A 25,216-nucleotide genomic window follows, 5' to 3' on the forward strand; every position below is an offset into this window, starting at 1 on the left:
CTTTCAGCAGGAAGTTCGATGTTAAAGATGACAATTACTCTCCAAGTTGATGTCTTTCTTCTCTGACCTTTATTTTTATAGCTAATTCTACCAAATGCCTCGTATTATTTATTTTGTATCACTGTAACCGTGCTAGTCGGGGGTCACTTGTAAATAAATTCATTCGACTCAGTTTGGGGGCTGGGAAGTCCACGTATGTACAGGCCTTCTTGCCTCACCACAGCATGGCAAAAGACACACAAAGAACAGGTGTGCAGCAGTCTGCCTTTTAACTGAGTAGCACCCCTCCATTGGTGAGGGTGGAGTCCACCTGCGTTAGGTCCCACCTCAACACACTGCTGCATTAAGATTCCCACTCACGAGTTGGGGGGAATACATGCAAACTGGAGCACTCCTTTTTTTGTGCATTGGGAACTCTGCTCTATTTAGATAACTACATTCTTTTTATCTTTGGAACTTAATGTTCTAAATATCTAGCTTTTAATTCACCCGGAATCAGCACATAAGCACCGTATCTTAAGTGCTTCTTTGAAAAACACAAGACCCTCTCTTAAAACAAAAGAAATTGACTTAAGGCCAGTCTTCTCCCGATCTCTGCATCAGGCTCCTCAAATAAATATTCTATCTATCTATCTATCTATCTATCTATCTATCTATCTATCTATCTATCTATCTATCTATCTATCTATCTATCTATCTATCTATCTATCTATCTATCATTATTTATCTATCTAATCTCTATCATCTGTTATAGCTCTCATCTCTATTATCTATCATCTCTCTCATCATCTGTCTGTCTGTCCGTCCATCCATCCACCTCTATCATATGTATGTATGTTTGTATGCATGCATGTATGTATGTTTGCATGTATGTGTGTTTATGTGTATGTGTGTATGTATGTATGTATGTATGCATGCATGCACACATCACAAAAAATTTTAATTCTCTCCATTTCCCGCCAGCTCCGCCAGGCGCTACCAGTCTATCTCGCGATACTACCGGTCCCCACACAGGACAAACTTCCTCATCCTGGAGCGAGCGGCTCGCTCCCGTCAGCCAACGAAGTCCCCGTGTGCGGACGGGCGCGGGCGGGCGGGCGGGCGGGCGGCTGTAGTTCCGCTTCCCCCGGAGCGAGGCGGTCATGGCCGGGCCGCGGGGCCGAGAGGAGAGCCGAGAGGGGCCGGCCGCCCTGGCGCTGGCCCAGGCTCGCTTCGCCAGGGGCGACTTTGCCGAGGCGCAGGCGCTCTACTCCGCCTTCATCGGGCAGTGCGGGAGTCGCGGGGGGTAAGTCTCGCGAGACGGGGATGGCGTCGGGGGGGGGGGGGGGGATGGTGGTCGCCGTAGGGACGGACGCGGTCCTCCGAGTGCCCGGGCTGCCCGGCTCCTGCCGTCCTCGGCACCCCGGCGAGGGCGGTGCGAAGGTTCGGGTTCAGAAGCTGGGGATTCTTAAGAAGAAGACGACGACGACGTCCCCGGACACCGCGAGCTCCCTCTCTAGCGAGAATCCAGCCGCCGATGGCGCTTTTACGGGCCAATAAAGCTCGTTGTTGCTTGGATGTTGGGGTCGGAGGAGCTTATCAAGCTGCACCCCTGACCCCCGCTCTGAAGCCCACCCCGCTTTTAGGTCTTGAGAAAACGGGGCCGGGTTTCAAGTGAACGCATTTTGGAGCTGCCGAATTGAGCCAGATGCCTGTGATTGTCCGTCTACTAAGATTTCGACATCTAGGGGGTCTCGATTGGGTTCCCGTTCTCTGCCAGTTAAAGAATTAAAAGGCAGTTAAAAAAAATCTCAAGCCAGGGCAGGTAGCAGCAGTGAAAACCTCAACAACAGCTAATGAGTGAAATGACAGCTAACGACAGCATTATAACGAGGAAGGAAGGGTTTTCCAGGGGTGGGGAGACATGCAGCAGGCAGAGCGGAGGGGGATTTCAGGAACCCCCAAATCCAGTCTCCTGGGGGGTGTTAAGGGGCTGAGGGTTGGTCAGTTTGAACACAGGGTGGCTGAAGGATCCTCAACTTCGGCCTAAACATGTCCTGATCCAGCTTTGAACTTGTGTGTGTGGGGAAGAGCAGATCCGTCAGCAGGGGGCCCTCCTGGTGGGAGAAAAGCCCCTCCAGGTCTCCTTTTTAGGCTGCCAGGTTTTTGTCTCAGGTCTGCAGGGTGAGGAAGAAGCCGGCCAGCTTGTCCTGGCTCCTGTCCTGATCCGTCTACCTGTCAGGGAAGTCTCAGCTCCCAGTCTCTCGGTACTGATTGTGAACTGGTCGTTAAATCTGGAGACTTGATCCAACTCAGAAAGGAGAACTTTTCTGTCTGCAGGTTCACACTTCCACTGTGAGCACTTGAAGCCTGGTTTTACTCTTTGTGATATTAGCAGGCTCGTTAACTTCTCAGTTGACGCCTGGGTATGTAGCATTAGTTACATTGCTGCGCTTGTGGATGGCGTGGAGCGAACACAGAGAAATTTCTCAACGCTTGTGTGACCTGCAACATTACCCTTCTCTCCCTTGGAAGTTTTGTTTTTGAGACATGGTTTCCCCACGCAGTCCTGGCTGTCCTGCAACTCCCTTGGCACACCAGGCTGGCCTTGAATTCAGAGATCCACCTGCCTCTGCCTCCCAAAGCCACTATGCCTGGCTCGTCCTAGAAGTTTTTTTTTTTTTTTTTTTTAATGGAATGCAAACTTGTCTTTTGTATGAGATCTAATACTGAAGGCTGCATTCCTACTTGTTTGTAAGACTCAAGTGGAATTAAGTCAGAGAGCCAAAATTGTTTTCTCATTTTAACACTACATTAACATGATAGTTAACAGAAATTTCTTTATTAAAAAATCCAGTGTTTTTATTAGTGCTTTGAGAATTTCATACAGTGTATGTTGATAATCTTCACTCACTCCCCACTATTCATCTTAACTCCACTCAGCTCTCCTCTCACTTCTTCAGCCTTTTTTTTTTTTTTTTTGGTAATCACCAAGTCCCATTTTGTGCTGCCCATTTTCTCCAGGAGTTAGGTTGACCTACCCGGGGCTATACCCTTAAAGAAAACTGCCCTCCTGCCCTCCCTCAGATTCCCTTAACTGTCTGTAGCTCCTCTGGGGTTGGGACTCTGAGCACCCCCCCCCCCCCCCACATCAGTGCTGGAGTGTTAACTGGCTCTATCGTGTGCAGACAACTGCAGCTGTCCTGAGTCACGAATGCAGTGGTCCCGCAGTGCCCAGAAACCACCGTTTCACTGTTTCACTGTTTCTCATCCCCAGGCTCTTGCAGGTTTTCTGACCTCTGTTCCCCATCCCCTGGGCCTTGGCGGTGGGAGAGGGGCATTGATGTAGGCGGACCCTTCCACTGACACTTTGTTAATAGAAATTAGCAGAGATGCTAAAATGATGTTCCCACTCCCCTCTCACCTCCCCCACCACTCCCGATAAACAAAGCTAGCAAACACCGATAAACAAAGCTAGCAAACACCGTTTCTCCCCTTGTTTAAGGCTGGAATGGGCTTGCCCAGGAAGTTTCAGAAACGATCAGCAGCAGGCGTGTGGACGCTACTTGGGTGTGTTAATTCTCCTCCTTTGCACATCTCAGCCCAAGAACCTCGGTCCACCACAGCAAGCCGATCTCCATCCTGTACGGGCTGGAAAAACCTGCCCGGCTTAGCTGTAAGAGTTCAGCATGCTCACGTTCTGGTCTCAGCGTCACTGTCTCGCTGGCGCCTTTCCCCTGGCCAGTTTCTCATCTGTCAAATGAGCCTTCAGTTTCCTTAGAGTTCAGAACTTGAAGTCTATCAGTTCAGCTTTCCCCCTTAAATATATCTTTGGAAATTTAAACTTGTTTTTTTAAAACATCGAGTGGCTGAATCATTTTGAAATGGTGCTTGCAACCCTTGATTGCTTTTCACTAGGATTTGTCATTTTTTTCAAATATCCAAGGACAGTTTTAGCCATAATTTAATTTTTCAAATATTTATCTTGTCAGAAGTTAGCAGATGCTAAAATTCCATATTCAGATTAGGTAACTTGGTTAAATGCAGTACAGAAAATATTATTGTGGGTTGAAGTGGGTAAAGGTCTTGCCATACAAGCCTAATGACCCGAGTTCAAACCCTGGATTGTATGTGAGGCTGGAAGGAGAGAACCACTCTTCAGAACTGTCCTCTGGCCCCCACAGACACATGGTGGCATGTGTCCTACCATTCCCACATACAAAAAGAAATACTATCTTTAAAAAAATCAGTATTATAACAATGAAAGTCAATGTTCGGTATTAGCCCATTTCTCTCTTTTTTAAAAATAGACTTCTTATGAATCTGTATAGGTGTTTTGCCTACATGTGTGTCTGTGTACCAAGTACATGCTATACCCATAGAGGCCAGGAGAGGTCGTTAGATTTTTCTGGTACTGGAGTTCAGATGGTTGTGGACCGCCGTGTGAATGCTAGGAATTGAACCTGGGTCTTCTGGAAGAGCAACAAGTGCTTTTAACTGTTGAGCCATATCTCTAGCCCCTGCCCATGTCTTTAAGATTGCAAACAAAATGTCTGCTTGCATGAAAAGTAGGATTTAGAACTTGCCTTAATGAAATCTAATATTCTATGATTATCTGAGGATAAGACTTGATAACAAAGCTTTGAAACCTCAAATGAATAAAGAAAATTTTACTGAGGTAGATTTTCTTTCTTGAAGTCTGGGGTCAGCAGTTCAGCTAGTGTCATAACAGAGAGAAGACATGCATCTTTCTGTTCTTTGGCCTTTAATGGTGGTCTTAGCGGCCTTAAGAGATGTCCTTGTGTCCGTCTTACTCAGTCAGAGCTGACAAAACGAAAATTTCTAAGTTACAACAGTTTCTCCCCACTATTACAAAGTTTAAACTGCAGGACCATGTGGGTGTGGTAATGCATGCTTTGATCCGAGCACTCGGGAGCCAGAGGCCAACCAGCTCAACATAGTGAGTCCCAGGCAAAAAACAAAACAAAACAAAAAAAACCCCAAAACAATGACCCACCCCACTCCCCACCATCCAATAAACTGAAAGACCCCTGTGTGCAGCAGCAGTCACAGTCCCTGTCTGAGTTCTCAAGGATTAATGTCAGGAGAAACAGCAGATGGGCCAGCCCGGCAGCTGAGTTCGATTCCTGGAGCCCAAGTAAAGGTGGAAAGCAAGTACTGAAATCACGGAGTTTTTATTTACCTCCACGTGCCTGCTGTGGCATGTGTGCTCTCTCTTACACACACACACACACACACACACACACACACACACACACATTTTTCTTTTTTTTTAGAAAAAAATAGGTGACTGCTGTTACCAATATTTTCTGAGGACTATGCTCTGTACCATTGGGTATAACAGAAGAGGACTTGAACATGTAGTTCTTCTGTTTAGTGCAAATTTGACAATCACTTTGGGGAAAAAGGAAGGAAGGAAGGAAGGAAGGAAGGAAGGAAGGAAGGAAGGAAGGAAGGAAGGAAGGAAGGAAGACAGAAAGTCAGAAATACCCCTGGCTCGGAGCAGTGAAGAGAATTTGTTGTTGGTAGTGGGGGAGGCTTTGACCTCCAGGCCGCTCCCAACTGCTGGTGTCTTGAACTCTCACAGGAAGGGCAGAGCTGTGGAATATTCTGCCGATGGTTAACCACTGTTTAACCAGTGTTTCTTGACTTCAGATCTCATTGTTTGAAGACCACTGACATTTTAGAGTGAATTAAAAGTGGCTGTGACACTTTGGTGGCACACTGGTACCTGGGCGGGCTTTCCTTGACCAGGGGCTCTGAAGACTCTAAAATCCACGGACTTCAGATCCACGTTGTGCGGTAGCCCCACGAAAGTCGCCGATGGCCCTAAACAGAAATTGATTTCAGGTTCTCAAGCACATTTTGCTTCTTCCACTTGGCGTTTCAGCTTCCACACAGCGTGTTGGAGGCTATGGAATCTGACAGTACCCCAAAGAGCGGGGCAGTAGAAGTGAGGGAGTTTTACAATGTGCTTTTAATGTGGACTTTCTGTTTAAAGCAAATGCAGCCCCGAGGATTTGGCGACCGCATATAACAACAGGGGGCAAACCAAGTACTTCAGCGTTGAGTTTTATGAAGCCATGGACGACTACACGTCTGCTATAGAAATCCTGCCCAACTTTGAAGTTCCGTATTACAACAGAGGCTTGATCCGCTACAGGCTGGGTAAGGTTTTGTTTTTCTCTGGTGTTTTTGCTTTTCTCGTGGAATGTATTCTGTTGCTTCAGAGTGATCAACTGTTGTGAAGGAATCAAGTTTGACAGTTAGGTGAAATTTAGGTTTAAAAGGCATTTCCTAGGCATGCTCTGAGAATGGGACCTGGACGCAGGAGCAAGGGTGACCCCATTACTCTGTCCTCTCGATGAGGGTAGTACTGACTGGCGCCTGTGACACTTTCTAGTTGAAAAGGCAGGGGACAGTCCAAAGTGAAGTTTTTAGAAGCCTGGATTAAAGAGGCTTTGGATACTGTTTCCCATTGAAAATAAAAAGAAAAAAAAAATCTATTTCTCAGTTTCACTGCAGCTTTGTAAAATGGTTGATACAGTTTTGTTGAAATTTATATGCTCCCCACCTATTAAATTGGATACAAAGCATCACTAATTTTCTTTGTTTTTTGTGTTTTGTGTTGTTGGAGATTGAACCCAGGGCCTCATGTTTGGTAGATAAGTGCTAATGTTGCTGAACATCATTCCCTGTCTTCCATCACTGATTTTAGAGTCGCTTGCTCCATAAGGGCACACATTATTTTGACAGAGCATCTTAGATCACTGAGAGAGGCAGCTTCCTTTTAGAGGCATTTTTGAAAGCTCGTAAATGTGAAACTGTGTATATCCAAACTTCACAGTGCAGTTGTGAAAATACTCAACTTTTTTTTTTTCTTCTTTTCTTTTCATCTCTGGGACTCTGCTATAGGGTATTTTGATGAAGCTTTGGAAGACTTCAAGAAGGCATTAGACCTAAATCCTGCATTTCAAGATGCTGTTTTGAGCTTAAAACAGACCATTTTAGACAAAGAAGAAAAACAAAGAAGAAATGCTGAGAAAAGTTACTGAAACTTAAGTTCTTGAAATTTTAACTCAGGGTCCTTAAACCTATGTCTGATTAGCTCTAAGATACACACGGAATTATTTTGATTATGTGAGAGACTGCATTTTAGAAGTGAAAGTAAAATAGTATGTTGAATCAAAGTTACTCATTTCAAGAGAGACCATGTTGGATGGATCTTTTAATAGAATAAATAGATAATATCAATGTACATTATTATAACAAAATATTTAAATTGGTATGTATGATTTTTAGTAAAGGTTTTATTTTTACTACATATTTTTATTTCTGAATTTTAATTTCCCCCCCACCCATAGAAAGGTTGCTGGTAAAATACAATCCAGACATAAACTCCCTCACATATGTTCACCAGTGAACATATCACATTTGCTTTTTCTGTATTCTTAAAACCAAAACCGTCCACTTCAAAGTCTGAGGCAGGAGGATTGCTGTGAGTTCGATGCCAGCCTAGGCTATAGAGACCCTCAAACAAAACCCAACAAAATAAGACAAAACCCAGACGGATTTTTTTGCTGACCCACTTGAGAATAAAATACTGATGTCACAGTACTTCACCCATAAACAGGTTCCTCCTGCATCTTCCTAAATACAGTTCTCCACAGGCACATGCCACTGTAACACCTAGTAAAAATAATACTATAATATGCTCCATATTCAGGCCATGTTCACATTTCTCCTGTGACTTTGGATAATTGCGTCATGTTCTCATGTCTCAGTATCTGAGTCTTTTCCTCTGGGGTCGTCCCCTCCTCATTCATTTTCTCCCCACAGCTCTTTGAGAACTCACTTTTCATTTGGTAATTGACTGAGAGACAGGACTCCTGGGCTTAAAAATATGTGCCCATCTTATGGGAGAGCAGTGGGAAACATTTCATCTTACACTTGATGTTTGTCTAGAAATCATTAGAGAGATGGGCTAGGGCTTGAGGATTGAAGACAGCTTCTGTCTCCATGTCTGTGATGATGGACACTATCAGTAGTTCTCAAAGACTGCTCAGACTCTTTATGAAATGGTGTGGGGTAGAGAGGGAGCTGGCCAAGTAAAAACACATATTAATGCAAAGCTTAAAAATTCCGTTTTGGGTTCTGCCGACGACCATCAGGGCTCTCACAAACTGGGAAGAACTCGGAGGAAGCAAGCCAAAGCCAGCGCGTCCCATCAACAATTTTGTTTTTATTGTTGTGGTTTGGCATCCCGAGATACAGACCCTCAACTCTGAGGTCTCCCAAACTGGTTTTATTGCTGCTGTGGGAACGCTGTTCTGGATGGAAATTGCCCCCACGGGAGAGAGACGAAGCACATTTGCCTGGCACCCGGAGCCCTCGCTGCAGAACTCCCGTGGCTTCGGATGCCATGACTATCACACCCTTAACTTTATTTATCTTTTCTCTTTCTTTCTTTCTTTCTTTCTTTCTTTCTTTCTTTCTTTCTTTCTTTCTTTCTTTCTTTCTTTCTTTCTTTCTTTCTTTCTTTCTTTTTGAAGTGATCTCATGAAGCAGAGAAAGTAATTGCCCTGTTGGTAATTCGGAAATAATATCTGGCAAAATTTATGGAGCATTTGTGCTGCAGGTGAATGCCTATGAAGAGGAAATCAGGTTCGATGGCCAGAAATGAAAAGCTGCTCCATTTTCTTAATTGCTCACGTCTTCCAAATGATCTATCTCTGTTGGGAAGGGCATTACTAGAATTTATAATGTTGCATGAAAACAGAAAGCTCCCTTAAAAAAAAAAAAGCCCGTTTGTAAGAAAACAAAAAACAACAAAAAACAAAAGCCCACGCTGTCCTGACCTTGGGAGAGCTAAACACATTTCCACCCAGAGAATCAAGTAATACTTAAACAATTTTATTTTCTCTTGGCTCCTACTCTCTCTTTTCTACTCACAACTGGAGTCAGATGTAGTATGAAAAAGAAAACTTGTTAAAACATTTTCATTTGCTTTGCTAGATTTTATTACTCAAAGTTTCTACATTTCTCAGAAAAACAAAATCACTGACGCTTAGGATCAACCCTCGCCGACACGTAGTTTCCCTCGTCTTTTACTGGACATAACTAACTAGTACGTTTACTGTGTTCCATCTTCTCCAAAACTAGGCTTCTTACAGCCGGGGCCTGTTTCTCACTGGCTGATGGATACCTTGGGTATTTAAATGTTGTTTATCCTCATGACTGTTCCAATTGCCCCGCATCTCATAGCTGCTAGAAAAGTGCCCAAACTCAGTTACCTTGGCATCGCCCCTCTGCAAAAACAAAACAAAACAAAACAAAACTTGCAGTTCATTATACAAATTGTTTCACAAAGGATAGTAAAGTGGTGTAAATGCATTTAAATTGCTTTCTCGAGTTTAGAAAATTATTTGTAACACTGCTTGAGTTGTTTTTCTCTTCCAAGGTTGGAACTGAAGGAAGTCCCTGGACTGATTTGACAGCAGCAAACACCAGTGGGTGAGCAAGCTAGATTTCCTAGTCAGCCCTCCATCCTCAAGCGTGATCTGATTGCTTTTCCTGTGGCATTCCTGGGTCCTCCGACACTCGATGGCATCTCTACCCTATAGGGTTAGCGGTATGCCGTTTTGGAGGTCATAAATCTTTCAGTGGGCATGCTACATTTTATTCCTGCCACTCAGGGCAAACCAGTTCCTATTTATATTGCTTTGTAGAGCAGGCTGGCCTCAAACTCAGAGATCTGCCTGCTTCTGTCTCCCAAATGCTGGGACTAAAGGTGTACACCACCTTTCCCCGCTTACTTACTTTCACAAATAGAAAAATAAATCAGTGACAACAAGTGTCTGTAACAGTGTAAACAATCAGTTGGCAATAAACGTATAGAATCAATGTTTACTTTTTCCCTGAAGTATTATGAAACAGTTTTATTGGGATATAATTTACATATTCAACCAGTCCATTTGAAGTTATAGTTAGGAGGTTGTGATTACATTCAGAGTTTCAACACTAGTTTTTAGAAACCTATTTTCAGGCTTTGGGGTAGGGGTATCTCATGGTCTTGTCTTTGAAGAATACTTTGTCAATGCAGGAAAACACCTTTAGTTGAATTAAAGACTAACTACGAGCATGCTTCAGACAGCACATGCATAAGACAGATCAAAGGTGCTGCCCCTCTTGGCTTTCCCTAAATGTCCCACACGGTTTAAACCTTTCTAATAGTCTCTGGCTAGAAACCTTAGTAGAGGAAATGGGTTCTACCTGCTTGGAACAATAATGTTAAATGTTAGATTTACTTGGATTGTTTAAGTTAGCAAGTGATTGTTTTGAAAAATTAATTGTTGGGACTGGAGTGATGCCTTAGATGCTAAGAGCACTGGATGCTCTTCCAGAGGACCCTGGTTTAATTCCTAGAATCCACATGGTGGCTCACAATCATCTATAACTCCAATTGTTCCAGGGGATCCAATGCCACCTTCTGGTATCCTCTGGCTCTTCATGCATGTGGTGCACAGACATACATGCAGACAAGGCCCCTATACATTTACAATAATAAAACTCAATCAACTGTTGAGATATGTGATGTGAGAACCCCGTGAACAGGACTTTGAACTGCTGCTCTGTGCGCCTCGTACCGTTTTAATGTTTATTTAGATTTCGCTTTTAGTGTTTTTCTAGATTTCTAAAACAATGTGCCAATTAATCAGGGAAATAGCATTCCAGTTTGACATGGCAGCAGAGCAGAAAGAGGAAGGAGGTTTACAACATTTCTCAGCCAGTGTTAGGGGACCTCAAAAGACTCTTCTCTCCATGAAGAAGAAAGGAGGATGATAAATACAGGTTTTTTGTTTTTTTCCTGTGTAAGGTTTTCCTTGGTACCATTAAACAACAGCGCATGCTTTTTAAAATGATAGGAACATAAAAATCACAAAAGCAAGGACAAAAGACAAATGATGGAGACCTAGAAGTGAGAAACCAGAAAGTCGGGCCGGGGAATATACAGATGACAATAAACAGAGAGAACACTTGTGTCCTGTGTTAGTGATGCCAGTGTGCACGCGTACCACCCAAGGGGTGGACGCCATCTTGGTTTCCACAGAGGAAGAAGCTGAGGCCAAGACGGGAACTTCCCAAGTCCATACAGACATCTGGAACTACAGTTAGTAGCAATTGATTTTTGTTCTCCAGCTGGCATCGGCTCAAAGTAGATATGTAGTTTTTTTTTGGTCCCAATTAAAAAAAATAAATTGCTTATAAAATGTTTTAGCACCCATCAAGGTGAGTATCCAAACAATGTTACATTGATTTTTTTTTGCCTTTTATAACAGAGCGTTATTGCATCGCTGGAATTGCTTGTGGCTCATTTTCACTCCTGATTGAAAACAGACACAGGAGATGGTGAAAAGCAGATTAATATTAAGAGCAAACTCCACTTGGAGACTTGAAAGCCACGGCTGCCAATATGTAGATTTGTGTCTTATGTTAAGCAAAGGCATCCAACACTTAGAAAGAGTGAACCAGACGAGTGTGTGCTCTTCCAGAATCACAGGCATCCCCGCCAAACACACCCACCCAAGGACGGTTGCGTTCTGGTGATTGAGGGCCCGAGGTTACATGAACTTGTCCGGTTTTGTCCAGAGGGCATGCAAATGAATCATCTGGTAGGCAAGATAACCCCAAAGGCTCCGGTTTTATTGCCCTCCAGGGCACCCACCAGTTTGGCCTCTAAGAGGGCAATGTGAGTTCTGCATCTGAATTCTCCTTGCGTTGCCTGAGACTCCTCACTTCTCTCAGCACCTCAGGGTTCTTTCCTGGATGCCGTGATTTCATTCCGTATTCTTATAGGGCTCATTTAACTTAAGAAGATTTTAATCTTTGACAGTACTATTAAAAAAATTAGCACCTTAGATAGAACTCAGTATACGGGCCTGTTATTTCTAGCAGGAACAAGGGTGGAGAGGGTCCCAAAGGGGCTCTTTTCCTGTTGTCACATGTGCAGAAGTTTAATTGTGCCCTGAAGCGATGTACAGGGAAACGCTTTCACTTTACGCACACAGAAAAGCAGCCCGGCTACAGAAGAGTTACCTACGAAATGCCCAGGCTCCCCCATGGTTTCTACTCTCACTTTCTTTTAATTACCACCATTTAGTTCCTATCTTTCAAGATCACTTCCTTTGTACACATACATGGTCTCATTCACACATACATCTACAAGCAAAGAATGATGTTGTGCACATCATCAAGCAGCTTGAGTTATTTTAATATCGTGGTCATGTTTCCATAGAGGAATATAAACCACCTTAAAAATGATCCTTTCTGTTTTGTTATGAAGTCAGTGCAGGGTAATAATAATTGAACACTACAAGAGTTATATATGAAAGCCAAGGTGCCACCTACACATGCCCTTTACCAGGCAATAACAATTAGCATAACTAGAAGCCAAGGCTCCAAAATACATCTATTCCTGCTGATCACATCTTCAGAAAATGCCTTTAGTTCTGGTTGGGTGTAGGGGTGCACGCCTGTGACCCCAGCATTTAGGAGATGGATCAGGAGTTTAAGGTCATCCTTGGCTACATAGTGAGTTCAAGGTTAGCCTGGACTACACAAGACCTCTCAAAACAAGACCAACTTTTGGTTCTGTTGGTATCTTAGTGGCTATTCTTTCAAGACAATTTTGGATGGTTTCTACTTGGTGAAAAGCTCTTTGGAGGATTACAGAGTTGATGAGGCACACACTTCCCTTGGCCCACACTCGTGTCTCGGTCTTGTCCCATGGCTGACAGAATCCCACTGTGTGTTCCCACACCCGACTCCCACCTGCGAACTTCCCATGGACCCAGGTCCCAGAAATTTTCATTAACTACGGTGCTGCATGTCAAAACCCATCCCCTGCCTGTGTAGTACAAGTGTTCTGCTTTGCCCTCCCCCAAAGTCTGTTTTCACTTTCACATGGCCGCAGAGTGGGGTCCTTCATGTGTGATGGTTGTATCATACGGTAAGTAGCTCTCACAGAGGCCAGGACTACAGAGCCTTGCCTTCGCTGTCCCTCTGGGGACCCCTCAATCCCTAGCTTTTTTAAAAAATTTTTTTTGATATTTTATATATTTTTATTTTATGTGTAGAAGTGCCTGACTGTATGTCTTTGTACCACGTGCATGCAAAGCCCACAGAGGCTAGGAGGGCATCTACCTGTGACTGGAGTTAAAGATGGTTGTGAGCCTTCATGTGGGTGCTGGGAATTGAACTTGGGTCCGCTGTAAGAGCAGCCAGTGCTCTTAACCACTGAGCTGTCTTTCCAGCCCCACCCCCACCCTTCCCCCCTTTTTAAGATTTATTTAGTATTATGTATACAGTGTTCTGCCTGCAGGCCAGAAGAGGGCACCAGATCTCATTATAGATGGTTGTGAGCCTTCATGTGGGTGCTGGGAATTGAACCTGGGTCCTCTGTAAGAGCAGCCAGTGCTCTTAACCTCTGAGCCATCTCTCCAGCCCTCACTCCCTAACTTTGTCTTGGGTCTTTCTACCATGACCTGCTTAAAAGCACAAATCTCACTCACCTCCTCTGTGCCTTTATATTCTCTCTACATATACCATGCTTTATTTGCCTGGTCTTCGTGTCTGCTCCTCCCCGGCAGGTGAATTATGGGGGCAGTGATCTGTGTCTGTTTTGTTCACCGCTGTACCCGCAGCACCTAGAACGGCCAGGGGTCTCAACTGTGTGGAGTGGATTAAGGAGCCAATTTTCATCTGCAATTTCGTAGATAAAATCCCTGGCTAATAGGGATGGGATGGGCCAATGCTTGGTCCTTCTTGGTTGACCTTGGAAGTTGGGTCTAATCTACAGTGAAATTTTCATTTTACTTAAAGCAACCACCCCTTGTGGTTTAATCTAGAAAAAGAGGGCCTTGGAGATGGTTAATTTCAGCAGTGATTTTGTTTTAATACAACTTCATAACAGGTGCGTGTGATGGGCTGAACTGTATTATTGTGAAAGATAGGATGCAGACTTCACTACAGATTCCTCACATGCTACCTTATTTGGGAATGCAGACAATACATATCTACTTATTCAAGACAGTGTAGACAGAGAGGATGAGTCCCTGAGCCAATGACTGATGTCCTTATGTAACGCCACCCCATATGACCGGTGTCTTTAGAATAAGAAAGACACTTGGACAAAGACACACGGGAGGCCACTTGTGAGGCTTTTGCGAATTATGATCTACAAGCCAAGGGGTGTCTGGGGCTGCCAGAAACTGAAAGAAGCATGGAGAATCCTTTCCCGGAGGCTTTGAGAGGATGAGGATCCTGTCTACACCTTGACTTTGTACTCCTAATCTCCAAACTAGGAGATATACAAGTTAGAGCTACTTTGTCATGGCAAATGTTGGGGAGATGTGACCACACCCAATAAGTATGAGTTCAGTTTTCAAGGGACAGGATTTTGGCACACGTGCTTTTGTGTTCCGGTACCCACAGATGTAGCCCCGTTGAAGAAAAGGTGTGTCTTTTGATGGAGCAACCTTACAAACAAGATTTCCGAGGTGGGGGAGGAGAGAGGGGCTGTGTGTCTCTTTCTTTGATCGTGACCTTGACTTGAGGAACCTATGACTAAGCGCTGTGCAAAACATGCCGCTTTGCCCTGGCTGCCTGCTGAGAAACTCATAACCACCCCGTGTGTGGTTTCGAGACACTCCACTCTTGGAGAGCTGAGGCCCTTCCGAGTCGAGATTGGAAGAGGGGGACTCACCTCAGGCTGCCAAAAAAACAAAGCATTCCTAGCAAGCCAGGTGAAAAAACATCCAAGTTGGCTGACAGGCAGGACAGGGAGCTGTCAGTCTGGGGCTCACAGAACAATAATTGTTTCCATCGCAAAGACTAGCTGCCAGTAGAGTCGTTGGAACTGGACCAGCCTCTTGAACTGGGAGGTGCTTTCCTGTGGCACCCCATCTCCCCCCATCTGTCACTCCAGCGTGTGTCACAGTTGCTGATGGTCACTTCCTCCCCCTCGGTCTCCTCATCCCTCACTTCCGCTTTTCTCAGTGTTCTGCGCAAAGATGAATGCCGATTTTCTCCTTTACTTAAATCTTTCAAGTAAAGAGGTCTTCGGCTACTGAGCATGTCCACAGAGAGTGGTCTGGGCATGCCCCGGGGCTCTGCTAGGAATGTAGATGCTTGGAGCTGGAGGTAGAGCTGAGTGGTACAGTCTGTGTTTAGCATGTGTGGGCCTCGGAGGATGAAGAGGATGGAGGGAGGAAGGGGAAGGAAGAAAGGAAGGCAGCAAGCAGGGAAGTGAAGGAAATGGAAGTTCTAAATAGGCTGCAGGTTACTGTCATTTGCTCCGGATTGGTTTCATCCGTAGATGGTTCCGACGGGAAACTAAAGGCCAGGCCCTCTGCTCTGCCGCCGAGCTACACAGTTCCTGGTGTCCAGACCAGCAGTGTTAGCGACACCCAGAAAGTTAGGAGAGATGAAGATGAGGTGGGTTTAGATCCCACCCCAAAGCAGCTGAATTCCACTTCCTAGAGTGTGGGGCCCAGCCAGCTAAAGAAGCTTCACGAAGACTCTCCTGTGCACTCACGTCTGAGAAGCATAAATCTAATGAGCATCTGATTAGACCTTTTCATTCCATATTTGTCTCTCCCACAAGACGGGAAAAGGTGGTTGTGTCTTGGCGCTGACCCTCTTCTAAGCATGGGAAGATAGACATCTAGAATCACGGGTGAGTTTCTCCTCCCCCACCCGACTCTGAACAAGTATGTGGGTGCTGGCGAGGAGGGGTGGGCAGTTGGAAAAGAGGACTTCTCTTCCTAGGTCTCGGGTTTGTCTTGAGGGGGTGGTGTGCTCACACTCTTAAATCAGAGACCATCTTTCCCATGTCATTTTCTTATCTCGCCCCAGCCAGACTTGATCCAGAACTCTGTCTCTAATAGTTTCTTTTCTTTTCTTTTCTTTTCTTTTTTTTTTTGGTGGGTTTCCTCCCTGGAAAAAAAAGTCATTTTTATTTGCTATTAAAATAAGCAATGCTGGCTAGCTTGCGTTTTCTGGATCCATAAGCCCTTCCTCTGGGCAGTGGCTGAGCTGGCTCCTCGGCCCACAGTATCACGGAGAAGGAATCTCAGACATAACTAATGTATAGTCCTCCTCGGCTTCCTACCCATGAGCTCTCATAAATCGCTGCTGTCTTCCATCAGCCTCAATTACCCGCCACAGCAGAGTCCCAGGCTGGAGAGCAGCCTGGCCCTGCCCCACGTGCTCCTCCTCCTCCAGCTCTCTGCTGGCTTTCTGATTGCCAGACTAATTCCTTTGGAATTGCTTAATGGGTGCACGGTTTTCACCGGATGTCTCAGGATGCTGGAGCTGGAGGGAACTGAAGAAATCATCGGCTTATTTATCTTGCAGGTAGACAGATCGGGGAGGAAATTCCGGGTTAAAGGTTATGCCATTGGTTAACAACAGACTGAAGACTGGATTGAGCCCTTTAAGCAGTCGTGACTTCCATTGAGTGAAGGGCCTCAGTTTACCCTGCTCCCATTAATCTTGGCACCAAACCTTTGTCCACGCCAGGATCCAATTCTTCTATCAGGACCGTTCTCCAGGGTGAGGGCTCATAGCCAATGTACTGGTATTTTTTCATTACCACAACCAAATTATTCAACATAGACAACTTAAGGGAGCAAAGACTTCTTTTGGCTGACAGCTCAGTGGGTTAGTCCATCATTGTTTGGCTCTACGTTCTTGGGGTGAACTTCATGGTAGCAGGAGTGTGTGGCAGAGGGCAGACGGTCACATCATCGGTAGATAGGAAGCAGAGCCGGAAAGGAAGTGCAAGGGGTGATGTGCTCTCAAGGACCCTTCCCTACTGACCCACATCCTCGAACTAGGACCCACCTCCCCAAGTCCCCTAGAACCTCCCAAGATCGTGCCACTGGCTGAGGACCAAGCATTTAAGGTGGGAACCGGCGTGTGTTGGGGTGCATTTCAGAATCTAACCCAGGTCGCAGGCACTCAAGTTCTGAAGGTAGGCAGGAGGTCCACAGAGCAGAGCTGAGTTGTGGGGTGCATGTCCCAAACCGAAGACTACAATAAAGGAAGCTGGCATGAAGAATGTGGGGAGGCGGGGCTTCTAGACCCCACTGCATTTCCACATACCAAAAAGCCTTTTGCAATTTGATTTATAAGTATGATAACTTCATATAAAACATGAAATGGGGAGAAAGAGTGGAGAGTAGAGAGCCATTCAGTAAGAAGATGCCCACTACTTCTTTCTTTTCTTTCTTTCTTTCTTTCTTTCTTTCTTTCTTTCTTTCTTTCTTTCTTTCTTTCTTTCTTTCTTTCTTTCTTTCTTTTCTCTCTCTCTCTCTCTTTCTTCTTTCTTTCTTTGTTTTTGGTGTTTTGAGACAGGGTTTCTCTGTGTAGCTTTGCACCTTTCCTGGAACTCAGTCTGTAGCCCAGGCTGGCCTGGAACTCACAGAGGTGGTCCACCTGCCTCTGCCTCCCTTGTACCACCGCCACCCAGCTGATGCTCAATACTTTCTATGTGTTCCCATTGAAGCTGTATGGCACCTTTGCAAGACTGACCCTATTTCCATTTTGGGAAGACAGGTAATCAAGGAGTTTGCTTAGGCTGTAGTTTAAGTTAGGAGACAGTCCAGATTCCTTCCGATTCCTTCCTTCCTTCCTTCTTTCCTTCCTTCCTTCCTTCCTTCCTTCCTTCCTTCCTTCCTTCCTTCCTTCCTTCCTTCCTTCCTTCCTTCCTCTCTTCCCTCCTCCTCCTGTACTTAAGTTCCTTCAAAGGTGACCAGTACTCTCTTCATTCCAGAGTCAGCCTTCATCTCTTTTGCCACACAGGCAACAAGAGTTCTTGTCGGGAGCCACACTGGCTTCACGGGCCTCTGATGGAAGTCCTGTTATACTTAACTGATGGGCACCTGGCGCCTGGGTTGACGGCCACCTCTGCAGCCTAGCGGTGGAGGTGGGATAGAGTGGCCAGCCCTGGGGTTGGCTGTGGCTTTGCCAGCTGCTGTCACATTCCGTTTTACTGTGGCCTGTTTTGTTCTACTTTATTTTACAGCTTCAAGAAGTTAGACATGAGGGAAGAAAACGGGAAGATAAGTGAACCAGCCTGGGGGCGGGGAGCCAACTCTTGCTACCTCTGCTTTGGGCTAAGTTGAGCGGTAAGGTTCAAAAGGATTGCGCATCACAGGGAAATGAGCTGCTCCCTGAGCAGGCTTAGATAACGGAGAATAGGAATGCCCATCCATGGTCCTGTTGTTGGTTGTTTTCTTATTCCTTTTGGGGGCCCTCCATCCAGCTCCCAAATAAACCACACACGGAGGCTTATTCTTATTTATGAATGCCTGGCCTTAGCTTGTCTTAGTTTCTAGCCAGCTTTCCTTCACTTAAATTATCCCATCTACCTTTTGCCTCTGGGCTTTTCCCATTCTCTCCTGTAAATCTTACTCTTACTCGTTGGCTGGCTGTGTAGCTAGGTGGCTGGCTCCTGGAGTCCTCGTCCTTCTCTGGCTACTCCTTCCTCTCACTTCTCCATCTCTCTTCTTCTTCTTCTTCTTCTTCTTCTTCTTCTTCTTCTTCTTCTTCTTCTTCTTCTTCTTCTTCTTCTTCTCCTCCTCCTCCTCCTCCTCCTCCTCCTCCTCCTCCTCCTCCTCCTCCTTCTCCTCCTTCTCCTCCTCCTTGTCCTCCTCCTCCTCTTTCCTCTCAGATTTCTCCTTCTATATATTCTCTCTGCCTGCCAGTCCCACCCATCCTTTCTCCTGCCTAGCTATTGGCCGTTCTGCTCTTTATTAGACCATCAGGTGTTTCAGACAGGCACAGTAACACAGCTTCACAGAGTTAAACAAATGCAACATAAACAAAAGTAACACAGCTTGAAGTCATATTCCCCAACATGGTCTTGCTGGGCTCAGCAGTGTGGCGGTTCTGGAGGCTTTTTGAGGCATTTGGACAGGCAGATCTAGATGGGATGCTTGGCTTCTCTGGAACAAGGACTGGGTAGGAAGCTGTAACTTAGAGAGCTGGGACTACCGCCCAACAATAGAGCTTCAGTACTAGGGCATGATCTGGGACTGGGACAGAAACAGGGATGGGGCAGGCATGGCCATAGTGAGCTTGGGGTGGCGGTGGTGGGGACATACTCTCCTCCTCCCATTATTTAGGCAAGGAGAATCAGAGCTGCTCGTTAAGGTTCTTTGCAACTTTTAGACAAATGACACACCAATCCCATCTCTTCAGTCCTCCTTTTGAGGAAGGTCTCTCACTGAACCACCCCTTTGCATACTAACGGTCAGCACTTGCTCCATGTTACAATTATTTTTTTTTTTCTAAATCCTGATACGGAACTGGGTCCTCCACAGGGGAAAATCCAGCATCTTGATGTTTTTAGGGCCCAGGAGAGATTTAGGCAGCCAGGGTTCTTCACACCCAGAAAAAGAAGGCCCCCCCCCCACTCCCTACAGCTAGCCAATACCTGATGCTCAGCTAGGTTAACGAGATGGACCACCCATTTTTACGGGGAGAAACATGGCCCTTCTGAGATGTTGCAGGGGCCAGGAAAGAGTGTGGGCTGAGCTGAGGGCTCCGTCCATTACAACATGATGAGGAATGGGGGCCAGCTTAGTAACTGGGCTCCAGGGGAACATTCTTACAACCTCCTTCAAGGCTTGCTTCAAGACCCGGCCAGCAAGGGCTCCAAATGAGAGGCGACATTTAAGCCATTAACTTGCCTAAGTTGTATGGTGTTGTACGAATTCTCAGAGTTGAGATAAACACTGACCCCGGAGGCGAAGATGGATGGACGTCCCTGGGAAAGAGTCCTCGGGGAAGCTTTACAAGCTATATGAAGTAAGGCAGAAGTGTGTTCCTAAGAAGGTTGGCAGGCCTGAGAGAAAGAGTAATCACGCTCTGAAAGGGGCTAAGAGCTCACACAGAGCCCTTGTAGCCCATAGGGCTAGGCTGGTACCCTCAGGGCTGGGTTGGTTTCCTCTGAACTCTTCTGGTCCCTTGTGGGACTGGGCCTGCCCTCTCAGGGCTATGCTGGCCCTTCAATTCCAGAATGGTTCTCTCTGCTCCCTGTCTCAGGGCCCTGATGATCCCCTTAGGGTTGGGATGGTCCTCTCTGGACAAGGCTGGTCACCTCAGGGCAGGACTGACTCTCTTAGTGTCCTGCTGATACCCTAAGGCCTAGGGACGTTCCCATTAGGCTTGGGCCAATCTCCTTGGGTGGGGGCCTCTAGGGCAGTCTTCCCCTCTACTTAATGAAGCCAGATGGAATCGTAGCACTTCCAATGTTTCTTTCTTGCTAGCAGGTCACTTAGTACCACAATAGTTACACAGTGTCCCTGAGTCAATCACTTCCATTTTACTAAACCAATTCTGAGCCAGTAGGGACTCAAGGACCTTTGGGGAGCTAGCCGGCTGAGAGTTTCCCCAACTGGGGAAGGCCAAGAACTATGAAGCAGAACTCTGCTGATAAGAAAGAGGGGTTAGTGGGTGGTAGGGGTGGGTGGGAGTGGGGGATGGGATGTGTGCTTGGTTAAATATGTTTGTTACACTCGGGAGATTTTGTATCTTCATGGGATGGCTTACAATTAAGTTCCTCATGGATGGACCTCACAAAGGCTATATAACTGTGACCAGGGAGGTGGCCAGACTTGACTACAGTTCCCCCCCCACCCCAGGGAGGAAAATGATAGAGTTTCCAGGAAGTAGGGAGCTTAAGCAACAGGCTTGCTTCAGAGTTCCCACCAAGGACCTGAACCCGTGGTTTTGTGGGCACATAACCCCCATTGTCCCCCGACCCCAGGTTGGAAAATCTAGAAAAAAACGTCTTCCTGGCTCAAGTTCAAAATGAGCTCAGGGTGGGGGCATCGTCGAGGTGGGAAGACTAGGACATCTGCACACATGAACCTTCGTCCAGGACTTCTTCTAGAAGGCTAATCAGACTCGTTCAGTGTTCATAAAATGCCTGGAAATTAGCATAGTCAGACACTAGACAAGTCTGGTGGGCGAGAGCCAGACATTTTTGGCCAAGGAGCCTTCAGAACTCACCCAGCTCGGCATACAAGGTCTCAAGCAAGAGTTCATGGGGCAGAAGGAACAGACTGGGCCAGGGGAGACACAGCTGATCCCCAGAGAGCTGTGGAGGGCTCTCGGCAGGAAGGACAGGGTGTCATCTGGCCAGACCCAGGGTTGCTTTTAGTGTTCTGGGAGTGGGGGTGGGGTGGGGTGGGGATGTCTCTCAGTCCACCCTGCAGGGAGGAGTAGAGATCTCCGTTGCTGTGGTGATGGACAGCTTACGTCAAGCTGAAGCAGCACAGGTCAAAGAGGAAAGTGTTGGCCCCCCAAAGTTCTCAGTTCTGAGGGGGGCTCTGGGTTTTTTTTTTCTTTCTTTGGCTTGGGTTTTGGAAGCCTGTTTTTTGGGGGCATGTTAGACACAGGCTTCTATAGAGTCTTTTGTTTGTTTAAGACAGGGTTTATCTGTGTAGTCCTGGCTGTTCTAGAACTCTCTCTGTAGACCAGGCTAGCCTGGAACTCAGTGATCTGCCGGCCTCTGCCTCCCCAGGACTGGGATTAAAGGTGTGTGCCACTGTTACCTGGCTGGGTCTTAAATTTTTTTAAAATTATGTTTTTTTATGTATGTATGTATTTAGTGTGTGTGTGTGTGTGTGTGTGTGTGTGTGTGTGTGTGTGTGTGTGTGTTGTGCATGGGTAGGTGGGAGAAGACAATGCTCCTTCCACTGTGTGTGTTCTGGGAATCAAACAGAGGTCATCAGGCTTGGTGGCAAGTGCCTTGACCTACTGACCCACTCAGCCATCTTGCCAGCCCTCTCAGGTCTTTAGACAATGCGTAGCGACAGTGGGAGATCAGAAGGGGTGGTGGTGGCAGACCCTCCAGAAAAGGCTCAGGACCACCTGTGACACCAGAGCTGATGTCAGGGGGAGCAGGTCAGGGATGCCTCAAAGGTGTGAGGTGGGCACGGCAGACAGAGGAATCATGGATCCCTGAGGGCAGCCTAAGGGACCTCTCAAGTGTCTGTCTTCCTCTCCTCTTCCCCAGGTCGGTTCCATCTTGCTGGGTTGGAAAGGAAATTGTCCCAAGGACGCAGGGCCATGGAATTTCACAAAAGTCTTTTTATTGTTACCCGAAAGCTAGGGACAGGCTTCGTTCTGTGGGGTCCTGGGAGTTAGCTTCATCCCTCAGACCCGCTGGGGCAGCCGCTCTCCATCCCTTCTTCATTAGGGGGTCCATTGGAAAAGGCAGGGTCTGATCCCCTGCTACCCCCATAAGAATGTCTCCTGGACTCTTTGGATGGCTCAGCTGTGGACACTTTCATACTAATCTTTACTGACATGGGAGACCTCCAGCCAGGCCAAGGGTCAGGGTGGGTCCATGGAGAAAAGTCCAGAGGCAGTAAAGAGAACCCGTAGCACAGAGTGGATGCACAGGCAAGGAGCCAGGCAGGGCAGTTAAGTTAGTTAGGCCAACTGGGCAATGCTAGGCATGTGTACATCCCCGTGGGGCTTCAGGCTATGCCCCATCCGGGCATCAGCTGCTGGCACTCAGCTCTAGGAGCGTATCCAGGGTTGTGTATGGGTCATGTAGGGCAACCACCATTGGGGACACACTGAGAGGCAGGTCCAAGCTGTAAGTGACAGGGGGTGTTGCCCATGTGGCTGTTGAACATTTAAAGTATGGCTTGTGCTACCAAGGAACCGAATTGCTAATTTTACTCTAATCAATTAAAAAGATGAAAAAAGTTTTCTTATTCAGGGGCTGGAGAGATGACTTAGTTCCAAAAAAAAAAAAAAAAAAAGCTTATTTTGCAAACCAGTTTCTGGGCACCCACAGCACAGTATCCAGGTAAAAGCTGGGTGGTATATAGCTGTAGTCCCAGCATGGGGGGCTGGTGTGAAACCAGGCAGGTCTCCAAGCTCCCTGGCCAGCCAGTCCAGCCAAATGGGTGAGTTCCAGGTTCAGTGTGTTAAAGGATAAGGTGGATAGCCACGGAGACTGGCATTGACTTCCACTTTTTACATGCGTGTGTTTGCACAGACATCATGTCTCCATATGCATACATGCATTTAAACACGGACATGTACACAGGCATGCACCACCACACACACACACACACATACACACACACACTCACACACACACACATACACACATACACACACACACTCACACACACGTACACACACACACTCACACATACAGACACACACACTTCTAATTCAATTCAGTTACTAGAAATTGTTAAAGTGTGTTTGGAACAACAAATTCACATTTATAGTTCGTACAGCGGCAGCGGAGGAGCCTGCTCGATCCAAATCAAGTATTTCTGATGAAAGCGTCATGTTCACTGTAAGTGTTAAATAAATACCAGATTGTGTGAAGGCTCTGTTAAAAAAGAAGAATGCAAACCATCTCTAACATTTTTATATTGATTATGTGTTGAAATGATAATATTTTGGATACATCGGATCAAATAAAATCATATTAAACTTAATGTCAATGGCTCCCGTCGCTTTCTAGCTCTGTGGTTTGGACAGTCCCCCCCCCCCCCCCCCCGCAAACTCTCTAGGCTTCAATTTCATCCTTATCTCCAGATACTGAGGGGAAAGACCCTCCCGCCTCATCACAGATGGTGTTGGCTGAAGAGGAGGACACTTGGAGGGAGGAGGTCTCCAGCCACACAGTGAGGTTGGCCTCAGAAGGGTCAGAGCCCCAAGGCAGACAGGAAGGATCTAGAAGATGTTCTCCAGGCCTCATGGTTAGCATTTGTGGGGACACCCCGCTGTCATCTAAGAGGCCAACACTGCCCTGGCTAGTTGACTCCTGCTAACAGACACGTCTTGGTCCTTTCTGGAAAGTCTCCTTCTGGCTGAGTGCTCCTCACCTGGATAGCTCCCCGTTCCCTGTACCTGGGCTTCAGGCTCCACTTTGGGCTAGGCTCGGGGAGGAGAGAGCAGAGGGAGAGGGACCCTTTCTTCTCTAGGTGGTTCCGTTTTTTTTTCCAGGTAGCTGTAGGGTTTGGGATGAGGCTATGGTGGACAGGAGCTGGTGTGTGTGTGTGTGTGTGTGTGTGTGTGTGTGTGTGTGTGTGTGTGTGTGTGATGCCTGTCTCCCCTCCCTCCCTCCCCTGCTCTTTCTGCATGATCAGATCCGTGAACTCATGACTGACCATCTGGAGGGCTGAGGACTTCATGTCCCTTATCTCCTTTGGTTACCACCGCCGCATACCTGCACCTGTCTTCGATCCATTAAGATGTTCCTTTAGAGCACCTGCTGTGAGGAAGGTCCCATGCCTGGGTGTTTTTTTATTTATTTATTTATTTATTTATTTATTTATTTATTTATTTATTTATTTATTTATTTATTTATTTATTTATTATGAACACAGAAGAGGGTGCCAGATCTCATTTCAGATGGTTGTGAGCCACCATGTGGGTGCTGGGAATTGAACTCAGGACCTCTGGAAGAGCAGTTGGTGCTCTTAACCTCTGAGCCATCTCTCCAGCCCGCCTGGGTGTTTTACAGCATGTCATCATATCTTCAGATTATCCAAGAAGGGGCAAAGGGCAGATAGGAGCGTAGTGCACTGCTCAAGCCCACAGAGCCGGGACGGGCAGAGGCAGGATTTGAACCTCTTCTCTCTGGCAGTAAGATTCAGGGTCTTGAAAGTTGCTTATGGGGTCTCAGAGCTGCAGATGCCCCGGAAGTGGTTTGTTGGAACCCACTCTTGTTTAGCCATTCCTCTGAGTGAGGAGAGCACTCCCATCTAAGAGGGAGGAGGCAGGGTCGGAGGCCCAGGAAGTCAAGGAAACTGGCCAGACTCAGAAACTCAAAAAGTTAAAGATTCACAAGCACTACCCAACCCCCACCCCTCCTTCCTGCCCCAATCCCTAACCACCCTATAGCCCTAAAGTTGCTGGCGGAGCGTACTCTCCCGTGGAACTGCTTTCAAGTTGGGCAGGAGGTTCCAGGGATGCTGTTCTCCTGAGTCTGCCACTCATGGTCAGGTGGACTTTTTAGTGATGCTGTGGTCTTTGAGTCACCATGCACCTGAATGTAACCTCACCCACTCGCCTGTAAGTAAACCCAATAAACTTACTAGGTCACCAAGCCAGACTTGGGTGGAATTATTTCTTTGCTCTGTTTTCGGTTGCCTAAATAGACCTT

The 25,216-nt window shown here is 46.5% G+C and overlaps 1 protein-coding gene across 1 annotated transcript; it reads left to right on the plus strand.

Annotated features, from left to right (window-relative positions):
• The first annotated feature begins 1,079 nt into the window (after positions 1-1,079).
• On the plus strand, positions 1,080-7,324 carry Ttc32 (tetratricopeptide repeat domain 32). The gene is made up of 3 exons (XM_006981451.4): positions 1,080-1,285; positions 6,002-6,168; positions 6,916-7,324. Exons 1-3 carry the CDS (start codon positions 1,143-1,145, stop codon positions 7,053-7,055), a joined length of 450 nt encoding a protein of 149 aa, XP_006981513.1. The 5' UTR covers positions 1,080-1,142; the 3' UTR covers positions 7,056-7,324.
• Positions 7,325-25,216: the final 17,892 nt, after the last annotated feature.

This window comes from Peromyscus maniculatus, chromosome 22 (assembly GCF_049852395.1).
Source record: "Peromyscus maniculatus bairdii isolate BWxNUB_F1_BW_parent chromosome 22, HU_Pman_BW_mat_3.1, whole genome shotgun sequence".
NCBI classification, from domain to species: Eukaryota; Metazoa; Chordata; class Mammalia; order Rodentia; family Cricetidae; genus Peromyscus; species Peromyscus maniculatus.